Raw genomic sequence first — 20,538 nt, 5'->3', positions numbered from 1 at the left:
CACACTCTGCTTCTATTTGTACAAGTTGTGTGATACTATCTAAGTTTCACTTAACCTCTGAAATCTTCAATTTCTTCATTGTAATATGAAAAAAAAAATTCAGTATCAACCTTAATAGAGATGTTCTGAATGTTAAACAAAATAACCCATGTAATGTTCTTAGTATGGTGCCTAGCACACAATAAATATTTAATAAATGTTAGATGTGGTGGTATTGCTATTATTATAAGAAACAAATATTGAGTGTTCACTATTTTTTTTTTTTTTTTTTTTTTTTTTTTTTTTTTTTGCAGTATGCGGGCCTCTCACTGCTGTGGCCTCTCCCGTTGCGGAGCACAGGCTCTGGCTGCGCAGGCTCAGCAGCCATGGCTCACGGGCTCAGCTGCTCCGCGGCATGTGGGATCCTCCCGGACCGGGGCACGAACCCGTGTCCCTTGCATTGGCAAGCGGACTCTCAACCACTGCGCCACCAGGGAAGCCCCCACTACTTTTTTTAAACATCTTTATTGGAGTATAATTGCTTTACAATGGTGTGTTAGTTTCTGCTGTATCACAAAGTGAATCAGCTATACATATACATATAATCCCCATATCCCCTTCCTCTTGCGTCTCCCTCCAACTCTCCCTATCCCACCCCTCTAGGTGATCACAAACACTGAGCTGATCTCCCTGTGCTATGCAGCAGCTTCCCAACAGCTATCTATTTTACATTTGGTAGTGTATATATGTCCATGTCATTCTCTCACTTCGTCCCAGCTTACCCTTCCCTCTCTCCATGTCCTGAAGTCCATTCTCTACGTCTGCATCTTTATTCCTGTCCTGCCCCTAGGTTCTGGAGAACCTTTTTTATTTAAGATTCCATATATATGTGTTAGCATACGGTGTTTGTTTTTCTCTTTCTGATTTACTTCACTCTGTATGACAGACTCTAGGTCCATCCACCTCACTACAAATAACTCAATTTCGTTTCTTCATCTGTCATTGGACACATAGGTTGCTTCCATGTCCTGGCTATTGTAAATAGTGCTGCAACGAACATTGTGGTACATGACTCTTTTTGAATTATGCTTTTCTCCGGGTATATGCCCAGTAATGGGATTGCTGGGTCATGGGGTAGTTCTATTTTTAGTTTTTTAAGGAGAGTGTTAACTATTTTTAAAGACATTATGTTATAATTTTACTTTAAATTCAAATAATAAAGTTTTCTTAAATCTTTCTTATACTTGAGACCCCAGGACAGTCTGTCAAATAATATCCTGGCCATATTCTAGATGTTCTTCTCTAACTAACAGAATCACTTCTACCAGAATTTTTCTTAGTGTCTCGTCCACATTTACCCAATCCCTAAATTCTGCCAGACAGAGACTTAATAAAATCAGTCAATGAGATAAGATAAAATGAAGACATACAAATGAAGAACATTAGCAATCTAAATATAGTGACCTGCTTCACTACTATGTTTCTAGAAGGCACTGTGCAGAGGACAACAAAACAAAACGAAACGATTTTATGCTCACAAAACTTCAGGAAGAAAAACACTTGTAATGCAAAAACAACCAATTTTGGTTTTGTTTCTATTATAATATCATAAATACCCTAATTTGAGATGAAACCTTTCCTAAGAAAGACTCCATAGAGAAATATAGAAGAAAAAATTTTAAAAGAATGTATTACTTCTCCATAGTGAATGCTTATATTATTATTACTTGTGCATAAAAAAATTAAGAATGATATAAATTTAATAATTTGAAGAGTTGGCTCTGAAAGATTAAAAACAAGTCACTTCTTATAACTAACACCCATGTTATATACGAGAGATGGTAGTCTAAAATACTTGCCTAAACAAATTTTGTATTATGTTACATATTATTATGAATTAGAAAAAAATTTCCATTAGATTACTTTTAAAAGTTTAGATTTTCTTTTAAACCATTCTCAAGAGTCATTATTAAAGATTTCAGGGCTTCCCTGGTGGCGCAGTGGTTGAGAGTCCGCCTGCCGATGCAGGGGACGCGGGTTCGTGCCCCGGTTCGGGAGGATCCCACGTGCCGCGGAGCGGCTGGGCCCGTGAGCCGTGGCCGCTGGGCCTGCGCGTCCGGAGCCTGTGCTCCGCAGCGGGAGAGGCCGCAGCAGTGAGAGGCCCACATACCGGTTAAAAAACAAAAACAAAAAAACAAAAAAACAAAAAAAAAAAAAAAAAAGATTTCAGGAGAAAAATTAAGCCATTTTTTTACACTTTAAAATCATATTTTGTAAGGAAGTTTTAAGTTTATAGTTTTTTTTTTTAACTTATAACTACTATAATTAACCTGTGAGTTACTGTTTACTTCTAGTTTTTTATAACTCACCTATGAGAAACTGCTCCCCAAGCACCATGCTTATTTGTGAGAATGTTAAGGATCTTCTGTTTCAGCTGATTTGCAGTCACGTGGTCCCTATGTTTCGCAGCACTAATGAGATGGTCACACATCTTTTCTTCCTCTCTTCTATCAGCAGCGTATTGGGCACACTGTGACTACAAAGAAATACAAACAGTGCATGATAATAAACCACTACCGTGTGTAAGAAAGAAATGATATTTAACCTTGAGTTATAGGGTAATAATTATCGATTCAATTTAAAAAACTCAGATAATGTAATCTTTTGAAAGTTTTCTAAAATATACACACACACACACACATATATAATCACCTTTCAAACTGGTAAAAATATGTTCTTTCTTCATGTTTATACATAAAGTATATGTAAAGTAATTTGAATATTATTAAGTAATATAATCAAGTAATTAATGACTTTTAAGGTTCCTTCCAATTCTGAAATTCTGATTTTAACATATTCCAAAAATAAGCATTTTAAAAACAAAATGATTTATTAAAAATGTAAACCTACTTATTACTTTAACCTATACAGTATATATCTCACTTAAAATAAGAGTTATGTTCCTGATAATTATATATAGATCAAAAACTTGCCACTTAATATATAGTGTTCCATTTTGTAAATGGCAATGTGGTGTAGAAGAGAAAGCAGTAGTTTAGGAATTTAGACCTGGATTTAATTTCACACTTTATGCGAATTCTGTTTTTTTCACTGTATTCAGTTTTACATTTGTAAAATGAAGGGCTAAAACAAGGTTTTCTCTACAGTGTCTCCTAGCTCTAGAATCTAATGTATTCAAAGTTTCTCATGATAACTACTACCTTAATCTTATCTTCCCTAATAATCAGTTGTCCTGTCAGCTATCTGTATTCAAGTTCATTGGTATTAGCAACACAGGTAATCAATCTCATTGTGTATCAAAAAGGCTCAATACAGGGCTTCCCTGATGGCGCAGTGGTTGAGAGTCCGCCTGCCGATGCAGGGGACACGGGTTTGTGCCCCGGTCCGGGAAGATCCCACATGTCGCGGAGCAGCTGGGCCCGTGAGCCATGGCCGCTGAGCCTGTGCGTCCAGAGCCTGTGCTCCGCAACGGAAGAGGCCACAACAGTGAGAGGCCCACGTACCGCAAAAAAAAAAAAAAAAAAAAAAAAGGCTCAATACAAACATGAAAAGATGAATATCTCTTTAACCATAAGTTTGATTTGTTTTGTATAATAATTTTTGTATAGGGTAGAGTGACTGCAGATTTTAACATTATCATGTATGTAATACAAGTCATATAACTACAAAAAAAGTTTTGTACATCTAAAAAAATACATATAATGAGTTCACATTCATCATTACAAAGTAAAAATCTTTCATGTAAGGTATCTGAACATATTCCTTTCAATTATCTATTGATACAGACTACTACCACAAGTCGTCTCTTCCAGAGAAATAACCCTACAGTAACCTAAGAAGGATTAATTCATTTTCCAATTTATCTTTTTGTACAGGGAATCACCAATTAGTACAATGATCTGCCTCCATAATGAGGTTAATATTTCATTAGCTCTTTGGAGAGTAAAATTAAATTTTCATTTTTCTTCCTTAACAATTACAGTGGTTAGCCAAAAAAAATTAACTGTGACGTACTCATCTCAAATTAAATACATTTTTTCTCTTAATTACAGGCCTATATGAGAGATACAGAAATTCCTCAAAAAGTCCTAGTATAAAATGTTATGACTTTTACAAAATCTTTTACAATTTAAAAGTGATACAAGTTTGGTAAACCACACACGCACAAACGTACACATAATCAATGCATTTACTAATACAGCTTTAACCTAAAAAGAACAAATCGAAACATCTGGGTTAAAAAACAATGCACATTCGTTAAGTAACAATGACAATACTCTCAAAATTAGGTTTACATTAGTAGTTTATTTTATGTGTACACAATCTAAAAACCCTGAGTCTTCATATCCCCTTCATAGCCTCTACACCTCCCTTAGCCATGCATCATCAACAGGAGTGATCTCATTCATCCCCGAGGGGGTAAAAACTGGTATTAGGGTTGCGTGAAAAAAACCTTACTCTTTTAATGTATAAAGCACAGATGCATATACGGTACACAAACAGATATGCAGCATATTGATGATAATACAATAAATCAAGGTGGGGGCTGATTAGGATGACAAATATTTAAAAATTTTCCTTGTGGGGAGCAACAAAGAAAAAGGTCGAGAAACACCTCCCTTAGCTTAACAACACCTTGGTTAAATATATGTTAGAGCTTGTAACTAATATCTAGCTGCTTGAAAATCTATTTTAAATGCTTTCACATGACAAATATTGATCTGCTTATATTCCCACAAAATATCCTGATTTTCTTAGTAGATATATGATCAACTCAAAACTGATTCTGCAGGGAATTCAGTTAATAATCTAAGCCTTATTTACTAACAGAAGTCAAAAGTTAATTGAATATTCTTATTTTGTCTAGAGTTCTGACATATCTTATACCTAAACATATTATATTCAAAGAACTCAATCTTTTCTTGTCATCCAAATTACAGAATGATACCCAATGTTATAAATATCAGATGCTATTTACGGTTGAAGCAATACAAAACTTCATTTTGACAAACACTTAATTGTCAATGGACTTTTACCAGAGTTTAAAATGTTTGTTTGTTTTTTGCAAAATAAGGTGTAATCCCATGTGACAAGTGTGTGCTGTCTCATCTGACAAATAAAGCAGAGGTTTTGGTTTTTAAAGTGACAACAGCTATTTTTCTGCCTCACTTTTTTTTTTTTTTTTTTGCAGTACGTGGGCCTCTCACTGTTGTGGCCTCTTCCGTTGCGGAGCACAGGCTGCGGACGCGCAGGCTCAGCGGCCATGGCTCACGGGCCCAGCCGCTCCACGGCATGTGGGATCTTCCCGGACCGGGGCACGAACCCACGTCCCCTGCATCGACCGGCAGACTCTCAACCAATGCACCACCAGGGAAGCCCCCTGCCTCATGCTTTTTACCTAGGTAGGTCAGAGATCACTAGACCTAGGACATCAACTTGCATGGCTAAGAGAGCTGCTTTACTGAGATAAAAACCTCGTCAAAACTGAAACCGTGGGCTCTGGCTTCCAGCCACACCACACTTGTTCGCATGTCGTATTAGGAGAATAAATTGGTGGAGTTATATATTATTTTCAAGACTGCTGAAGTCCAACCTAAGCCAAACACCAGGTCACCTCAATATTTCTGAAACCAATGTTATTGAATTAGGACGATACAAATAATGTCAAATAATTACTGACATGCTAGGAATATAAGAATAATGTTCTTAAAAAACTATTAGTATGTAATATATAGTGCTTGAACATCCTTTAGTTTTTGCATATAAAATAGCAATGACAGCTATTTGTTCTTTACTCAAATGATAGTTAATTGTACTTATGAGGATTTTTCAACTATTACATTTCCATATATAGATCGATACATACAGATCTACATTTATATCATATATAATGTCATTGCTTCATTTGTCACTAAAATATAATTATAAATATAAAATATGAACTAAAATCATCTTTGGCCACTCTAAATAAAGATAGATACATTATTAAATAATAAATTACTGAATGGTAAAACTGTTTCTCCATATAACCACTGTTACACCCATATCTAATGGTGTGTAAACTATGCTGAAAAATTACTAAAGGAATTGCATTATAAAACTGTATTTGCCTTTAAGAATAAGTCAGAACAACTTCAGTCCACCAACTGGTTAGGAACAGGGCAGGACGGGTCTCTTCATGTTGTAAATGAGGTAAAAAGAAATAAGTGCCCTGTATTTGACATTTACTAAAGCTTTTAAAAACTACTGAAATGACTTCAGTGAAATTTTTCTCTTAAAAAAAAAAAAAACCTTATGTAAGGTTACCATTGGTGACAACCGACTTATAACAGAAAAGCAGAATTTAACTCAATCCCCAAACCTTACCTCGAACTCTGCATGTTTATGTACATCCTCAGCTCTCTGTCTATTCAAAATAAACTCAGCTTCATTTGCAACACGAACTATATGGTCCTTCATAGCATGGCACAGCAATCTGAAAAGAAAAATACCTTTGGAATTATTATTCTTAATAGCTTTGTTTAATCCAATTTTTTTCAATAACCAAATTTCAGTATTGCAAGTATTAACTATGCATAAATTTTAGATAAAGCTAAATCATATAATTAAGAAATACGCTATTATATTTTTACAGCAATGCCTCTTAAATATAGTGTGCCTTGTGAACAAATGATTCAGTTAATTCAATTAAGTTATTTAATGCACTAAAAACCAAGGATTTTTGACACTTTTTTAAATGGCTAGAACAACAAAATTCACTGCCATGGAAGTAAATTTCCACACAAAACTGGATGACCATATGTTAGGAAATCTATAGACTGGATTCTTTCTTTAATTAATACAGACAATAGGACTGACACCTAAAATTCACTTAAATGCTCAGATTCTTAATTCTAAGATGGAACTACCTTGAAATGAGTTCCAAGCAGCACTCAATTCAAGATAGTTCTCAGTAGAAATCTTTCCAAAATCCATGTGTGTTCTGACACAGATTTTGTTACTCCACGATGAGATTTCGGTTAAATTATGACTGTCACTCTAGGACCAGCGGGAACTTCCTGGCAGTACCACGGAAGCACCACTAAAATCTTGCATAGCAGCAGGACAGGTAGAGAGATCACTTGGAAACATGTAGCAGTATTCTCTTCAATCACATAAGAGGGACACAGGCACATTCCAATGGGAATATGGTCTAGTCTTCAGCATGAAAGTTAACGACAACATAAATTATTCAAAGACACAACGGTTAGGGGAATCTGCTAGAAACCACAATAGTTGGGGAAAAAAGGCTCAAACTCCTATGTAAATAATGCTGGAGGGCAAACAATCATATGGATAGTCTTAAATTTAATCACTGAGGAAGCTGGAAAAATAAAAGAAGTTAAAGAAAGACTAAACTCCAAATATTAACTTTTGATGACATCATTGGTCTATATTTTATAGATAGTCTTCAAAAGAGAAAAGAGATGTGGGAGATTAGAGTATTTCATTCAATGGCTTTGTCTAGTGCATGAAGGCTGAAGAAAGCCAGGAAAAAATCTAATATGTGAAAATTAGTGCAGATTACATTTAAATAGATTAACAGAAGACAGCTGGAAAGGAGAGACTCAGTGTCTGGCTGGTTAATAGGTACTATTCTCAGGAACAGAACAAGTGGATGGGCAAAGCCAAGAGGCATGGTGGCAGAGGAGGGGGTGGGGTGGGGGAGACTCATGCCTCAGACACACCAGAGAAATTGCATCAATTGTCCGAAAGTCTGTCCTCCTACCTCTGACCCTTATAAGTCATATAGCAACTAATATATGATGTTTTATTTCCATGCATCTTCTTATCTGACTTATTGTCATTCTGGGTGACCTCATTAGCCACATGGGAAACCATTCACCACAGTACCTCACAATTCTCTGACCTTTTAATGGGGAACCAAAAATCCCTAAATCTAAGATTCCTTTAGAATCTTCAATTCTACCTCACTTCAGGAAATCACCTCACTGGCCATAATCAGCTTCACATCGTAAATCTTTATGCCAACAATCTACTCTCTGGTCACAATCTCCTAGCCTAAGTGCTTTCTCTCCCCTTCACTCGTCCCTCTCTGGCCCCAGGCAAAAATAAGCTCACTTCCAACTTCCACTTCTTTGATCCCTCTCTTCTCTTAGTCCTTCAACCACTGCTCAGATTTATCTCCTTCCGCCCCAAGCAAGGATCCCCCCCCAGTCCACACTTTAACCATTCTCTTTCCAGCACCTTCACTCAATTCCTGATCTGCCTGCTGTAATTGCTCAGGAAATACATAATCCTAGGTGAAGACGTGGGTCTCCCTCCTCATTCCTACATCTGGACCTCTGAGGAAACTTAAGTTGACTTTTCTAAAATAATTTTATTAAGTGTGTATTCCTTGTCATGTGTGGTCACTGAAGTCTCAGTTTCATTATGTTAGTGTCAGCTAATGATTAGACAGAATCCAAAAAAATCTCCCAGAATTTCTCAAGCAGCCGTGTGTGTGTTTGGACAGCCCTTGAACACTCAGCCAGGCAGGTTTCAACTCTACCTTTGCATTTACTTCCTGCTTCCATAGAGTCCCAGCATCAGCAAAAGATGAGAGTTTGGGGCCTTCTCAGGTCTTTCCAGAGCATGAACACAACGTTAAGCGTGTGCAGGGCCCTTTACATTTCCAGGAATATGTCAGAGCTTTTCAAAGCCCTTGTGTACATTTCACTCCCCAGCTGCTCCTCCCAAGCTTTTTGGTGTGTCTATCATTTGCCTCAACTGTTAATCTATCACCTCAGGCAGCTGAGGTGCCTATCACCTCAGGCAGTGAGGTCCAAGATATTAGCCTATAAATGTCTTCAACAAATGCCCTCAGGAAATCAGCTTTTTTTTTTTTTTTTTTTCCCACTCTGGGCCACTTCCAGGTTAGGTAAAATAAAACAAATCTTTTAAGCCATTCTTCCAGGGAGTCACCAGACAGATCAGAACAAGTAAGTGATTTAAAATTCTTTGCTAATGAGGTCTATTATGCTCCCTCTGGTAAAGTGCTTATAATGTGTGCTGAATTTTTATGGCTTCCTTTGAAATGGGGAGCAAAGGTTGGGACCGGAGTGAGTTAAAATGTCACAAAATTACTCTATCGTCACACCCACCAATAATTTTTGAAAATATTTTTGTTGCATATACAATTATTGAGAATTTTTTTTTCACACGTTGAAAGTATTATGTTACTTTCTTCTAGCTTTCTTTGTTGCTGTTATTCTTTCTTTCTTTCTTTCTTTCTTTGTTTTTGGCTGCGTTGGGTCTTTGTTGCTGTGTGCAGGCTTCTCTAGTTGTGGCAAGCAGGGGCTACTCTTCACTGCAGTGGGCAGGCTTCTCATTGCTGTGGCTTCTCTTGCTGCAGAGCACAGGCTCAAGGCATGCAAGCTTCAGTAGTTGCAGCACACGGGCTCAGTAGTTGTGGCTCACGGGCTCTAGAGCGCAGGTTCAGTAGTTCTGGCACATGGGCTTAGTTGCTCCGCGGTATGTGGGACCCTCCCAGACCAGGGCTAGAACCCATGTCCCCTGCATTGGCAGGCAGATTCTTAACCACTGTGCCACCAGGGGAGTACCTGTTGCTGTTATTCTAATTTTCCCTTTTGGTAGATGATCAATTCTTTCTTTCTGGGTGCTTTTGTCTCTTTATTTTGGGCATTGTCCAGTTTCAGTACCATGTATCTAGTATGGGTTTCTTTTTATTTAGCCTACTTGATGTCCATTGTGACTTCTGTGTCACTGTATTCTTATTTTCAATCAGTTCTTAAAAACTCACAACAATCATCTTTTAAAATATTTCCTCTCCCCTACTCTGTATTTTTTTTCCTTTTTCAATTCTGATGATTTGTAAACTAAACTTTCTTAGTTTACCTCCATATCTCTTAACATCACTTCATTTTTCATTTCTTTCTCTTTCTGCATTCTGGGAAAAATTTCAAAATGTATGTTCCAAGTCACTGGTTCCCTTTATCTTTGTCTAATCTGAAGAATCATTAATACATGGAGTTTTTTCCAAATTGTATTTTTAAATTCTATAATTTTTGATTTTTCAAATCTTCCTCTTCATTTTGATGGTCTCTTCTTATTCATTCAATTTTGTGCTATTTTATTTCCTGTATTTCACAATTCTAATCTTGGTAGTCCCTGGGGATCTAAATTTTTTTGTTTTCTTCCTTGTTGATTCTCATACATAGTGGCTTTCATTCTCATATATTTAGTACTCTTTGACTGTTACCTCATTTCTGGTCTTAATCAGGAGTCCAACAGACCTAACTTGGATAAGCATTTGCTTTTATTTCTTTTGATACCAAGGAGAGCCCACTAGAACCATGTCAGCCTCTCTTAAGGATCTTGGCTTAGCATGAAAGTTTCAGGCAAGGTTCTATACTTAATTCCTGGCTAAAGATTTAAAATCCTAACAGCATTGCTGTTTTAGGCATATGTCCCCAGGGCATTCCTACTCCTTGAGACACCAATTTATAGGGGGGAGATGTGGCCCTGGAGAAGCCTAAACCATGCCTAAACCATTTATAAGATGCATGTTGCCTCAAAGAGTATATCCTAAGTAGGATGTGAATGTTCTGTAGCAGAAGGTAACCTCAGATCACTGAGTTACCCATACAGCTTTATTCACTTTTCAATCTGCTGAAATGTGACTTTAAGATCATCCTACACTAAATTAATCACCAGTCTTGTCAATTTTACCTCCATAATATACTTTAATCTGTTTGTTCATTACTTTAACATTGTTTTAATTCAAGCCTTAATCATCTCTCATCCAATTACAATAGCCTCCTAATTTCTCTGCCTCCCTCAAATCTTCCATCCTTCTGATACATTTTTTGCTTTGCCATTACTGTTATTTACACTTAAATTTCTTCAATGGCTACTTTTTTGCACAGGCTCTGGACGCGCAGGCTCAGCGGCCATGGCTCACAGGCCTAGCCGCTCCGCGGCATGTGGGATCTTCCCGGACCGGGGCATGAACCCGTGTCCCCTGCACCAGCAGGCGGACTCTCAACCACTGCGCCATCAGGGAAGCCCTCAATGGCTACTTTTAATAGACAGGATAATAGCCAAACATTATATATAGATATCAGTCTACTTCTGTAACCTTATCTACTGCCTTTTTAGCATACTTTTTCTATGTTCTAGAAAAACCTTCCTAGTTCTTTTAATGACTCATGCTATTTCAGAATTTCTATATGTGCCATTTCTTCTTCCTGTAATTCTTGTCATTCCCTCCTCTCAATACAAGTAAGAGATCTCCCAATTTCTCAAATGTTCTGGGCGTTACAATATTTATCCCATTGTCTTATGGATTTTTTCCCCTCTCTTTTCCTTTTAATAAGTCTCTCTCTCTTAGAATGTGAAGTTCGTTAAATGAGGTACAATCACTATTCATCTCTGTTTCCAACATGATCTGCATGTACATGTCATGAAATATGGACTCACCAATAACATATGACTAAATGGAAAGATGACTGAATGAATACATGAGCAGGTTATCTAGGAAGGGGGGGCAAAGAAGAAACAGAACTTTAATGATTAAGGCAGTTTAACACTATAAAATTCTATGATACATTTAGCACATAAAAAAGAGGTAAATAAAAATATCAGATAACTTGGGAATTATGGAACATTTTCTTCCTCAGAGTATCTGTACAAGATAGGAAGTAAATGAAGTGGTCTTTATCTTCTACTGTAAGTTTATTTTTCAAAGGAAATAGAAAAAGAAAACAATTTGTTCAATTATATTCATTCCTGTCCTAAAACAGAGTTGTCATGGATACAGGAAAGAAGTCAGGAGACAAAACAAAGTATTCTCTTCCAAATGGGACAGATATCATTGCAGCAAGTTCTGATTTTCTAGGAAGTTTCTAATTTTATGCAGTTTGTTATAATTTAAATTGCTTGTCATTGACCTGAAACCCTGAGATCCTGAATTTTAAATATAAATAATTCCTGTAATTTGACTGAAAGAAAAAAAATGTCAATAGGAAAGGCAATATGAGAGGTCAGACAAATTAGTCTTTCATCATCTCTAGATGAGCGAGGGGACAGAAGGCAGAACTAGTTTATATTTAAGTTCTGCCTTTATTAGTGTTATAAACTTGGACAAATAAATTTTCCTTGTGTCTGAGTTTTAGTTTTCTGATTAGAAAATGGGTGTGCACTGTCTCAGATATCCTATAAACTGGAAGAAACAGTGCATGCCCAAGCTGTAAGATTACAGCTTAAATTTTAGATCCTGATTTATTTAGTCAAGAAAACAGACCCTGATTGGAAGTAAAGTGGCCACACAGTGTAGGAGCAGATGTAATACCTCAGTGTCACTTCCTCTGGCCCCAAAACCTTAAAAGAATTAGGCATAGAGTTTCTAGTGACACTGCAAGGAAGAGTCGGGCTGTATCAGCAATTTTCAATTTCTTCCTGTGCTAGAGTTGTTTAATAGACTATTAAAAAATCTGGAAACATTTATAATTTTTTTTAATATAAAATAATATAGAGCTCAGAAAAAGAGCAATATATAGAGCTCAAAGACAGATTATAACTTTTAACATAGAATTATGCTCGTATTTGCTTTATTAGATAATAAAGAACATAAAGGTATTTTCTGTTGTTTTAAATCTTAATTTTCACAAAAAAAGCTAGGGTTGATTTTTTTTTTTCTTTTATTGATCCCACGCAGTGTGCCTATACTTGTTTTGGTTCTGTCTCCTAAAAGAAGCCTTCCCCAATCATCACTGTCCACTGAAATAGGTCCTTCTTCTTAAAGTCAATGCAATTTTTATATCAATTTTTTGCACTTAGTTATATACTGTCTATGACACTTTGAACTGTTTAATTTTTTGTGCATGTAAAACCTAACTTCTCAATTACAAATTACTTTGAGATGAAGACCAGATGTAAAATGTATTTGTATCCCTGCTAAAACTATATAATGAGTATTCTATAAGTATTCAGTTTTGTTTTGTTTTTCTGTATGTATTATAATTATTTACATAGGTGTTAAGAACTTCAGGAATACCTGTACAGGTATTACACTACTTTTGGTAATTAGAAAATAACAACTTTTTCTTAATCCTTGTCCAGCTCGGACTGTGACTCTTCGTAACAGCCATGTTATAAAATAAGTATTCTGCTTTTTCACATGTTGGTCTGTACACAGCAACTGAGAGAGATAAATTGTCTGTGTGCTCTCATTTTACGAACATGGAAACTAATCCGCCTATAATCAATGCTTCAATTCCCTGGGCACCTTGGGAAGAGTTCCTAGACTAAAACTAATGGCTCAGGCCGTGACCGTACTCTGGCTTGCTCATTCTATTCTTTTACCTCTCACCTTTAGTGTCTCCTTGGACTGACCACACACACTATATCTTCATGGCAGCATTGACTCTCCTGTAACCAGGTAGTTCACTTGTCCCTGTGTCTGTTCTTTCAACAACATACCAGCCACAAATGCAAAGGCCAACTCTAGTCTCCTCTGTTACCAAGTGATCCTGCTTGTGTCAGAATGGGCACAGAAACTAAATAGAAGTTTTCTAATAAAGACGTATCATTTGAATCTAGGCTGGCATTTGCTTGCAATATGTAAGCTAAGGACAACAACAAAAACAAAACTTTATGTCTCTAAGAAATAAGAAACAGGAAGAAATATGGCATAGAAATGATTATGCCCAAAACAGGGTACCTTTCCCTTTTTTTCTTTTTTTTAATACAAAGAACTATTAGTGTTTTATGAAATATTATTTAACTCTCACCAAAGCTAAAATAATAGTGCCTGGAAGGAAAGTATATTTAAAGTTGTTCTCAGAAGGAAAAAAAATCTCAATATATATACATATGCAGATATATCTTAAACATGGTTAAAAATGCAATTCAAATAAAATATATGATTACTAATTTTGAAATACTTTTACCTGAAATCTAGCCATTATTAAATGGGATTTGTTTATCTTAGTTTCAGGTAAATATATTATTTATCACCAATGTCTAAAGTTAAGTCTATAAATTAGCAATACTGTTTAAGATCTATAAAATTAATTTTGTAAATGCACAGATTTTTTTTACCTCGTTTGCAAACCTCAATATGTTTAATAACTTACTATATGTGTAAAATGAATAACATAGTAGTACGAAAAAAGAATAAATTAGGTACTACATGAAAAAATATAGAGGAACTTCTGTTTTCCAGGAGTTTCCAGGGTTTCTTGGTTCAACTTTAAATCAGATTCTCAACTCTAAGAAAAAAGTTTCTTATAGTGTTAGAAGGTGCTGTTTTTTTTTTTTTAAACACAGTTTTTGCCAAATCAAGGACATGAAACAAACTCAAGCAAACCAAAGCTTATTGGTTTAATTATTGAATAGCATTTGTTAAATTAACGAGGATATTCAAATTTGGGCCATATAATCACTAAATAATTAAACTTGAATACGATGTGCTTCTCTTCTTCAAAATGTTAAGAAATGCAAGGTTATACATTTTTCCTTATTTTAAAGAACAAAACAAAAAATTGGAATCTTGTGAATCATAGGTCAAATTCAGTGCTAAACAAGAATACATTCCAGCTTGTTATGAATATTCATTAATTATATCCTATAGGCTTCCAAAAGAGTGATAGAGGTTTATTTTAGGCAAATGATTAATTTATTTCAAAAGATCACTCAAGTTCTATAATTTGAAAGTCTTTCTTATTTGCTTTATAGTTCAATTCATATTTTAATAATTTAAAATCCAATTATTATTGCCAAGATATTATAGGCAATTTTACATCCCATTAACCTTGCTTTGTTTTAATTATAAAGATCCTTTGTTAGATTCCTTTAAATGATCCAGTTTATAATTTCAGCCTGTCCTAGGGAGTACTTTAATTCAGCTGCACATTCATCAACTGTTTTTGTCGTTAATTGTAGACAACTGCACAATTGCTTTCTCCAGCTATGATTGATGAATTATATTCACGAATGTAGCTGTTAAGTAGGATAAACATTTATAACAATTTCCACTTAAAGATTTTTATCTTCATTCCCACAAGGAAAATTAAAGACATACTCTAACAACCAAGAGAAAATATTTTGTATGTTTCATTTTACACTATTAGAAAAAGTTAAGAAACGTGTTGTATGTCCATGCAAATGGGATAAAAGTGTATGTAAAGAATCTAATTTGTGCCTAGTATAGAGTCGGCATCAACAAATAGAAGCCAGATAAACTGAGGAATGTGTCTTTACTGTAACTACATCAGAACTATCTCAATATGATTTTTTTTTAAATCTGGAACTCCCAGTTCAAATTTATGAAAGAGAAAGGTCTAAATTGAAAGGAAATGGACCAAACTAAAGATAGGAGTCGGCAAAATTCTGAATATATACTGTATATAGTAACAAAAACTAACAAAATAACCTTCCTTTTTTTTTTTTTTTGCGGTACGCGGGCCCGTCACTCTTGTGGCCTCTCCCGTGGCGGAGCACAGGCTCCGGACGCGCAGGCTCAGCGGCCATGGCTCAGGGGCCCAGCCGCTCCGCGGCATGTGGGATCTTTCTGGGGCACGAACCCGTGTCCCCTGCATCGGCAGGCGGACGCTCAACCACTGCGCCGCCAGGGAAGCCCAAAATAACCTTCCATTTTTAAAGTGTCCATATTACTGTAGTTGTAATAAATGTCATATATTACATCCAACCTTCAGAGAAACTAGGTAAGATGTGAAACAATGTCAGAGGGAGATTATGTTACATGCCTAGAATCTAATAGCTTATCATTAGGAGAACTGGTATTTAAACTTGTTACAAATAATACACACATGCTCCACATTATAATAGGCACTGTGGAAATAGCCATAAAAAATACACCACAAATAAACAGGCACTAACACTATGGTATGGTAAGTATAAAACAGGGGAAAATGGAAGGTGGTTTGAGAACATGGGAAGGCACCTAATCCGGATTAGGGATGTGGAGGGGTTGGTGCTCAGAGAAGAGATTATTTTCACTAAAGTTAGAGAAGTGAATGTCTTAAAGCAATGCCCATCGTCTTTGTCCTGTGGACTACTGGGGAAAACACTACAATAGCAAAGACAGCATCCTCCATCCGGTCCCCCAAACACTGGTAAGTCTCCTGTGTTTCCTTAGTCATTTCACTCCCCAGTTTCTCTACACTGGCTATTTTCAATATTTTCTACTCTTCTCAAGTGTAACACTTATCTCCCCAAATTTCCTTCATTCTCAGAAAATGGCCCTAACTGCCACTTTATAGAGAAAATAGAAGGCATCATTACAAAAACTCTCTGAATCCTGCCACCAATTTAATTGCCTGCATCCTTTCTCAATACTCATCCACAAAAGTGGCTAACCCCTGTCCCTCTGCCTCACCCCTCCCAGAGACTGTACTCTTTTAATTGAGTAGAAACTTTTCTTCTTTCTTTCCCACCGTATTGGCTTCTTTCCATCAGCATTTTAAAGTACTCAAATCCTTCCTTCTACTCCCCTCCTCCCCCTCAAATTAAAACCCTATCCACCACCAGCAACCACCCTTTCCCCTTCTTGGCCAAGCTTCTTATAGTTGTAAGTACTTACTGTCTATACTCACCTCCCACTCACTTCTCACCTGAAAACATCCGAGCTACTCTCCCTACTTCCCTCAGTTATCTGCTCCCATCCTCTATCTGCCTTTTGGCACATTTATTACATCAGTAATTACTTAACCTAACACTGTTGTTCCCACTGGACTGAAAGCTCTATTAGAGCAGTGCCTGGGTCTATACCCAGCATCTTTAGCACGTAGGTATTCATTCACCAGTATAAATTTGAATGAAATCAACATGTCCCTCTTGTCACTGACTCCAGTGGTGCCTTTAATCCTGACTTACAAATCTTCTTGTTGACTATTCATTCCTTCTCAAACATTCTACTCAACATTCTTCTCTTCATTCCTTCAACAAATATTTGTGATTGCAAAATAGGTACTAGGCATTATTATTCCAGAAACCAGGGATATATCAGCAAATAAGACAGAGAATAAGACATGAGTTCTGAAGGGAAGTACATTTTAGCGAGAAGACATGTAAACCAAGAAAAGATTTTGAGACAATGTTACTGAATGTTAAAGTAGAGTCATGTAATGGAAGTCTGATAACACAATAAGATGGTCGGGGAGCCTCTCTGAGAGTGTGACATTTAAGCTGATTCCTCAATGATGGGAAGAGCCAATCACGTGAAGATGTGGGGAAAGACGGTTCCCAGCAGAAACAGCAGCGAGAGTCTGGCCGCTTGTTTCCACTCACTCCACACACTCTCCCTGAGCATCACACCTGTATCCTTATCCCCCATTTACCTCATGCAAAAACTGAGAACTCTTGAATTTAAATCTCCATATTAGCTGTCTCTTTGGAGCTGGACATCCAAATTCTAAGATGTCAATTTAACATTTCCACTTGGAACTTTCATAGGTGCTACAAATTCAGTGTAACCGAAAGTAAAAATATCTCTCACCAAATTCATGCCCTTCCTTCTGTATTGTTCTAAGTAAACTATGCTTACACTATAAATCATCCAGCTATTAAAGCCAGAAATCAAAGTACCTTCTTTCTCCTCTTACCATCCAATCTATCAGCAATTCTATAGATTTAATTTCCAAGAGATACTTCAAATTTGTACACTTCTTCCATCCTCATAGCCACTATTGGTTGCTCTACGACACCATTCTCTTCAAAAGGATTCTGAAACTTCAGATCGGTATCTCGCTTCCAGTCTGCAGCCCCAGATAGCCATTTGTCACTCGGCAGATTATGCCAAACCTCTTCAACTACAGCCCTGTACCCTTAGCACTGCTTACAAACCCCTCCATGGCATGACCCCTGCCATGAAGGGATGGCCTTTGCCTGCCTCTATGTGGCTGGCACACAACATGCACTGAAATAGCTGTTGGCTGAGTGAAAAGAGCTCTCCAGCAACATGTCTTGCTATCTCTTCCCTCCAGGCTTTTGCACTACACTATTCCCTCAGCCCAGAATTTTATTCTTCTATTTTTCATTTTCTTTCACCTAGCTATGTCCTAATCATCTCTCAGTTCTCAACTAAGATGACATTCTGTTTAGATATACTTTTTTGTGGTGAGGGGACCTCCTCCTTTCATTCTTTTTATAGGCGATTTTTAAGAGCAGTTTTAGGTTCACAGCAAACATGAACAGAAGATACAGAGATGACCCAGATACCCCCCTCCCCCAACCCATCCTCTTTCCCATATCACCATCCACCATCAGAGTGGTTACATTTGATACAAATGATGAACCTACATTAATACATAGCATTATCGCCCAAAGTCCATAGTTTACACTAGGATTCACTCTTTGTGTTGAACATTATAAGGATTTGGACAAATGTAAAGTGACAAGTATCCACTATTACAGTATCATACAGGGTAGATTCATTGCCATAAAAATCCTCTCTGCTCTGCTTATTCATCCCTCCCTCCCCCTAATCCCTGGCAACCACGGATCTTTTTCCTGTTTTGCCTTTTCCATAATGTCATAGTTTTGCCTTTTCCATAATGTCATATAGTTAGAATCATACAGTAGCCTTTTCATATTGGATTCTTTCATCTCATAATACACAATTAAAGTTCCTCCATGTCTTTTCATGGCTTCATAGCTCATTTCTTTTTAGTAATAATTAGTAAATATTCCATTGTCTGGGTGCATCATATAAATAAGTGGGTATTTATTTATCCATTCACCTACTAAAGTGCATCCTGGCTGTTTGCAAGTTTTGAAAATTATGAATAAAATGATTATAAACATCCATGTACAGGTTTCTGTGTGGACATAAGTTTCTAACTCCTTTGGGCAGATACCGAGGAGCACGCCTACTGTATTCCATGGTAAGAATATGTTTAGCTTTATAAAATCGCCAACCTGTCCTCCAAAGTGGCTGCACCACCCGGCGTTCCCACCAGCAGCGAGTGAGAGCTCCCGTGGCTCCACCTCTTCACCAGCATTTGCTGGAGTCTGCCTTCTGGATTTTGGCCATTCTAATACGTATGTAGTGGTATCTCCTTGTTTTAATTCACATTTTCCTGATGACATATGCTTTGGAACATCTTTTCCTATGCTTATTTTCCATCTGTATACTTTTTTTGGATAGGAGTTTGTTAAGGTCTTTGGCTCATTTTCTAACCAGGTTGTTTGTTTTTTTATCGCTAAGTTTTAAGACTTCTTTGTATATTTTAGACAACAGTCCTTTATTAGATGTGCCTTTTGCAAATATTTTCTCCCAGTCTGTGGCTGTCTTCTCATTCTCTTGATATTGTCTTTTGTAGAGCAGAAGTTTTTCACTTTAATGAAGTCCAGCTCATCAGTTCTTTCTTTCATGGATCATGCCTTTGGTATTATAACTAAAAAGTCATCTAGATTTTCTCCTTTGTTATCTTCTATGAGTTTCATAGTTTTTCAGTTTACATTTAGGTTTGTGATCCACACTGAGTTAAGTTTTGTGAAGAGTGTAAGGTCTGTGTCTGGATTTATTTTTGTGCACGTGGATGTCCAGTTGTTCCAGCACCATTTGTTGGAAAGATTATTTTTGTTTCACGGTATTGGTTTTGCTTGGATACACTTTTTGAAAACCCTGATAATCCCACCAACTGGAGAATGCACCCCTCCAGACTAGGTTAAGTGCTCTGCCTTACGCGTGCATTAGTACCTGTAACACCCCTATCACAGCACCCTTGTGTTATTGTATGTGCTCGTCTAATGCTTGCCTTTCCTCCAAAATTTAGCACCATGTTTGTCTCATTCACTTCTCTATTCCCAGTGCCTATAATGTGTTTGGTATATAGTAGGTGCTGAACAGACATGTGCTGTATTAATGTATACATGAGATGTTCTTGTATATTTAGAGCTAGCCATAATGTTTCAATATTTGTTCCAAAATCATCTTTATTGGAGGAACTATTAGTATAAAAAATGGAAACACAAATCTAGAATGGCACAAAGAACATTATGAGTATTTTGAGGTTTTCATGGATTAAAAATTTTTAAATATTGTAACTACTTTCTACAATTCCAACTCCTTTCCTAAAACCAAACAAAATAAACTCCAAACACTACCAATGAACAACAAAACAGTTTCAAAAGCTAAAAACCTCTATTAGCAAAATTTTCACTCTCCTCCTTCTCTGAGACAATAACCATAATCTTAATCTTAAATGTTGGAGCTTCAATTTGTTAAGTCTTCAGAGTTACTGATAACAGCATAATTTTTGTTTTTACTTCACAGTGGAAACAAATTAGCAAAACTAGGGTGTATGTGAAGTGAGAGATTTCTATAACTGATATGACAATGAGCCGCCTGGGCAAAAGTTTTTTCTTTTCTATTTTTTCATTGCCTGAAGATGGATAATAATTGTTATCAATTCTTTTCACCATAAAGTTTTATAAGAAGTAGAGTGTATTATTATGTTTAAAATTATTATTTATGCTATAAAAGAAAACTAATATTTTCCTGCATCTTTT

At 36.5% G+C, this 20,538-nt stretch overlaps 1 protein-coding gene across 3 annotated transcripts in view; it reads right to left on the bottom strand.

Moving 5' to 3' along the window:
- Nucleotides 1-20,538, bottom strand: part of NBEA (neurobeachin) — a gene marked incomplete at its 5' end in the record, with an annotated part of 627,381 nt that overhangs the window by 292,457 nt on the left and 314,386 nt on the right. For all 3 annotated transcript variants that reach the window (XM_082859302.1, XM_082859301.1, XM_082859303.1), the window contains 2 exons: nucleotides 2,349-2,515; nucleotides 6,367-6,475. In XM_082859302.1, the coding sequence (XP_082715428.1) occupies nucleotides 2,349-2,515; nucleotides 6,367-6,475 (276 nt within the window). The remainder of the gene's footprint in view (nucleotides 1-2,348; nucleotides 2,516-6,366; nucleotides 6,476-20,538) is intronic.

The sequence above is a fragment of the Leucopleurus acutus genome, assembly GCF_964270905.1.
Source record: "Leucopleurus acutus genome assembly, chromosome: 18".
NCBI lineage: Eukaryota > Metazoa > Chordata > Mammalia > Artiodactyla > Delphinidae > Leucopleurus > Leucopleurus acutus.
The sequence above is the reverse complement of the archived record's forward strand: the minus strand, read 5'-3'. Positions and strand labels throughout refer to the sequence as shown.